This window comes from Microtus ochrogaster, linkage group LG9 (genome assembly GCF_000317375.1).
Source record: "Microtus ochrogaster isolate Prairie Vole_2 linkage group LG9, MicOch1.0, whole genome shotgun sequence".
Lineage (NCBI taxonomy): Eukaryota > Metazoa > Chordata > Mammalia > Rodentia > Cricetidae > Microtus > Microtus ochrogaster.
This window is the reverse complement of record NC_022034.1, coordinates 11,476,436-11,481,585: the sequence shown is the minus strand read 5'-3', so window position 1 is coordinate 11,481,585 and position 5,150 is coordinate 11,476,436. Positions and strand designations below refer to the sequence as shown.

The 5,150-nt window shown below is 49.0% G+C and overlaps 1 protein-coding gene across 2 annotated transcripts in view; it reads left to right on the top strand.

The window, feature by feature from the left end:
* Positions 1-5,150, top strand: part of Synj2 (synaptojanin 2) — a 100,118-nt gene that overhangs the window by 79,090 nt on the left and 15,878 nt on the right. For both annotated transcript variants that reach the window (XM_005363402.3, XM_005363401.3), the window contains exons 16-17: positions 2,910-3,068; positions 4,707-4,863. In XM_005363402.3, the coding sequence (XP_005363459.1) occupies positions 2,910-3,068; positions 4,707-4,863 (316 nt within the window). The remainder of the gene's footprint in view (positions 1-2,909; positions 3,069-4,706; positions 4,864-5,150) is intronic.

Genomic DNA, 5,150 nt, shown 5'->3' with positions numbered 1-5,150 from the left:
TTGGCTGTGCACTTGTTGGTTGTGTGCTGGTTGTACACTGGTTGGCTGTGCACTGGTTGTACACTGGTTGGCTGTGCAGTGGGTGGCTGTGCACTGGTTGGCTGTGCACTTGTTGGTTGTGTGCTGGTTGTACACTGGTTGGCTATGCACTGGTTGGCTGTGCACTGGTTGGCTGTGCGCTGGTTGGCTGTGTGCTGATTGTACACTGGTTGGCTGTGCACTTGTTGGCTGTGCGCTGGTTGTACACTGGTTGGCTGTGCACTGGTTGGCTGTGCACTGGATGGCTGTGCACTTGTTGGCTGTGTGCTGATTGTACACTGATTGGCTGTGCACTGGTTGGCTGTGCGCTGGTTGTACACTGGTTGGCTGTGCAGTGGGTGGCTGTGCACTGGTTGGCTGTGCACTGGTTGTACACTGGTTGGCTGTGCAGTGGGTGGCTGTGCACTTGTTGACTGTGTGCTGATTGTACACTGGTTGGCTGTGCACTGGTTGGCTGTGCACTGGTTGGCTGTGCACTGGTTGGCTGTGCACTGGTTGGCTGTGCACTGGGCCAGCCTGCTCAGTTCTGCCACATGTGACTTTCTAGATTGCTAAGAGGAGCCCCACCCTCACCCCCATCACCCCCATGAGAATCTCCACCATGGGAGAGGGGAGGTGTGCTGTCATTCTCAGAAGAGGGACCGAGTCCTCTAGTGTCCTATCACCTCCTACCTCAACTTCCTAGAAGTCCTAGGTTGGGTGGCCTAGCTTTTCTTGGGTGCACTTTGGGGTATTTCAGTTCAGATGATGGAAGAAAATCCGTGTGGTCATGTGAAGAAGATTTTAATTCAAGTAATATGACTTCCTTTTCGTGGTGGTAGTGTGGATTTTATTTTCTTCTGATGCACACACACACACACACACACACACACACACACACACACACACACACACACACACACGAACTCCCTTTTCCAAACTGGCCAATCCTGACTGAAAAGCCATAGTCCCCCAACCTATCTGCCCTGAGGTCTCCAGTAATGCGTGCCACACTGCCCTCTAGTGTCAACCTAGACAGTTCGATGCTGAAGTCAACGGAAATATATTTATTTTCAAATTGAGATTTTAGTGTTCTCCTTCCCATGTAAAGATGATACCCCCAGCACCTCAGCCTGATGTGCGGGCTCCACTTGCTAGACAGAAAATTATGACTTAGATGTCCTTGCCACAGATCCCTCCAGCTTCCTAGAATTCTCCTTTTGCACAGATCGGTTCCCTGGGAGAACAGGGCCTTTATGATTGGCCCTCCCAAGGAATCGAGGCACAGCAAAAGTGCATCTGGTTTCAATTATGAGTATCCAGATCGCGCTGTTGTTTTTATTTCTCAAGTTAAAGAAAAAATAAGTTAGGGAAATTTCTATTTGTGTGTAATTTGCTCTTTCTTACTTGAAAATGGGAACTTTGAAACAGTATACTCTGGGTGCATTCCAATAATTGAAAGTTTTTCTATATGGTCCTCCTCCTCCTCCTCCTCCTCCTCCTTTGGTAGAAAGAAAAGTTGAATGAACTAACTATAAACTAGTTCTCTGTACTGGTTGTGTGGATTACAATAGCCACTGACCACAGGCAGCTATTGAAATTTAAATTAATTTAAAATTACTTGCATTTTGCCTTAATCAGTCTTCTGTTGCTGTGAGAGACACCATGAGCTCGGCAGCTCTTTTAAAAGAAAGTGCTTAATTGGGGCTTGCTTATAGTTTCAGAGGCTTAGTCTTTCACCAGCACAACAGGGAGTATGGTAGCATGCAGGCTGACATGGTGCATGCAGATCCACAGACAGCAGCAACAGAGTGACACTGGGCCCACCCCAGTGACGTATTTCCCTCTACAAGGCCACACCCACTCCAACAAGGCCACACCTACTCCCACAAGGCCACACCTCCTAGTCTTTTCAAATAGTGTCACACCCTAAGCATTCAATTTTAGGAGCCTATGGGGGCCATTCTTATTCACACCACCACGTTTGGTCTGTTCAAAATACTTGGCCTGTACTGGCCGTTGGCCAGTGGCTCCCTCAGTCAACAGCATGGAAAGCATTTCCACTGCCACAGAAAAATGCATGGCTTGGTAGGGCCATCTTAATCTGTCTGTACCACCAGTGAGTGGAGAAATTTGAATACCATAGTAGGGGGAGAGCTGGCTTCTGAGCTAGGTAGAGCCGGGTTCAAATTTTAACTTTATCATGTACTAGCCTTACGGCTTCCGGTGAGTTACACAATTCACACACAGAGGGAGGGGTCACCTTAGTGTCTGCTGTGGGGGCCCTGTAAGGATAATAGGGTTCACTTGGAGCAGAGCCCTATGTCACAGCAGCTGTGCTGGTCCATGTGTCACAGCTACGGTCGTTGTGCCAGGGAGGAGCTCTGGAAGGACTGGCTGCAGATGATTGGCTCCTGCTGGGCAGGATGGGAGGCAGGGGAGTGATGGAGAAGTCTCCAGTGCTGCACGCGGTTCCTTCACGCTGAGCATCTGGGAAACACCTCTCAAGATTCAGACATAGCAAGGAGGAGCGCAGTGACAGAGTGGCTGTTGTTTGGGACTTTGTCTGGACCGCTCAAGAGCACTGTTGTATAAGATAGAAAAGCAGAGCTGAGGAGATGGCTCCTGTTTATCCTGCACTGTGTCCACCTGGGTGTGGCGGTGCACTCCTGTTACCTTGGCTAGGTCTGGGCGGCATGGGGCCCTAACTCAAAAAATAACTAATTAAACAGAGAAGCAGATTACGTAAGGGTTTCTGGGAAAGTTTATGGGGTTAGGTAAAAATGAGACACTCTGGCGGAAAACTTAACATTTTAGGAGAAATACCCAGAGGTTTGTTCCTGTCCCCTCCCCCACCTTCCTCATACTTGGCCATGTTCCTTACAACTTAGGGGCAAAACATCTTCTCCCACGATTACGTGTTTTGGTGTGGCGATTTCAACTACCGCATCGATCTGACCTATGAAGAAGTCTTCTATTTTGTTAAACGCCAGGACTGGAAGAAACTTATGGAATTTGACCAGTTACAGCTGCAGAAGTCAAGTGGGAAAGTAAGTTGTACCTTTAAGGTCTTTTCCGTAACTGTCACTGTGCCGAGTATCGTCTACTAAATGCGGGTACTCCCATGTTAGAACTGTGAGTGGCTTTAGCGCGGGCTCTGATGGTGTGGAAGACACACAGCGTTTTCTGAAATGAGAAAAGCAAGACAGTACAGTCACACAGCCTGCTGAACACAATTAGGCCCTGGCTGGTCACACACAGGGTCCCTGTGTCTTGCTGAGGCTGAAAGGCTGTCTCACAGTGGGAGGAGTGAGGGGTGGCCACTTTCCCCCACCTCTAATGCACAGTGTCCTGTACTTTTAGACAGATGGAGTCAGCTCCTCTGAGGCTCCCCGGAGAGGGTCTGTGCTCAGCCTGGGTCATGGTTGTCTTTTCGTGTCCCCCTGTGACACGTCAGATGGACCACTGTGTTGGAGGTGTTGAACACTGGTGTGCATGGTCTACCTGAGCCAATGCACTCATCAATCTGTGCACTTGTGGTCTTTGTAGGGATGCTTTGTTTCTGGTATCAGAAACTACAGGGTGACACTTTGAACTCCGCTCATAATGTTTGGTGCTGTCCCTTTCTTGTCGGCATTCTCCCTCACAGAGTGCACATGTGGTAACCACGGACCAGGTTTCTTTTTTTTTTTTTTTTGCATTTTTCGAGACAGGGTTTCTCCGTAGTTTTTTGGTTCCTGTCCTGGAACTAGCTCTTGTAGACCAGGCTGGCCTCAAACTCACAGAGATCCGCCTGCCTCTGCCTCCCGAGTGCTGGGATTAAAGGCGTGCGCCACCACCACCCGGCGCCATGGACCAGGTTTCTAAGGTCACTAAAGGCATGGCATAAATGACCCAGGTTTGGGTACAGTAGTGGTTTTTAACCTGTGGGTCAAGACCCCCTTGAAGGTCACAAAGCAGTAGCAAAACTACAGTTATGAGGTAGCAACGAAAAACTTTCACACTTGGGGGCCCCACAACATGAGGAACTGTGTTCAAGGGTAGCAGCTTTAGGAAGGATGAGGACCACCGGGCTATAGACTTGTCTTCAGCTCTTTAGAGTCAGAGCAGCCAGCTTCCAGGTGCCCACAGTTTAGCCTCTCCAGCTAAGACCATGGCCCACTCTTCTAGCAGCCAGTATGTGAGTGTGCCCTTTGTCTTCTAGAATGCAGCCACTTCAATGCACAGGAAAGAGAAAAGGTATCTCTCCCTCCACAAAACGAGACTCGGCCACCATTTTGAGGTTTGCTCTAACTGTGAAGTATACAGATGAGCCGTATCCCCCTGCGAATCTTTTCTCTGCCCCCACCTAATTCTCATTGCCTTCTCCGCTACATCAAGCGAGGCAGCCTTTGCTCCAGCCTGGAACACATTGTGTACTGGCACTGGAATGCCCACATGAGCACAGCGACCCTGTCCTGTGATCCCTGCTCTGTCTCCAAGAGTGACAGAGGTGATGGGCAGGGATGCAGAGGAAGAGTGAGGTACCGCAGTGGTGTGGGTGTGTCCAGCTATTAAAAGCCATTTATGTCCAATATTAGACATATTTACCTATACAGATTCTACTACTTTTTAGAACACTTTGGAATGCACCTCTTTATTTTATTATTATTTCTGAAGTTAGCCTTGTGATTTCTTTCCCCGTATAGATTTTTAAAGACTTTCATGAAGGAACCATTAACTTTGGACCCACCTACAAGTATGATGTTGGATCAGCTGCCTACGATACAAGTGACAAGTGCCGTACCCCAGCCTGGACAGATAGGGTGCTGTGGTGGAGGAAGAAACATCCGTATGATAAGACAGGTGAGTGTCCTCTGTCTGCTGAGACAAAAGGGGGGCAATGAGAACTAACACAGAGGGAAAGAACCAGTCAGTCATTCAGCCCAGGGGCCTGGCCGTGTGAACCACAGTTTTCTCAATGAATCAACCACATGATACCAAATCATTCTGGAAGTCACTCTCTTTGAGCCACCTCTATGCTGGTTCTGTCTCTAGATCATGGCTGCTCCCACCAACCCTCTTCCCTTTATCCTGGGGAGAAAGAGGACCAAAGTCATGGGCTATCTCTCCCCACTCCTGACACCACTCAG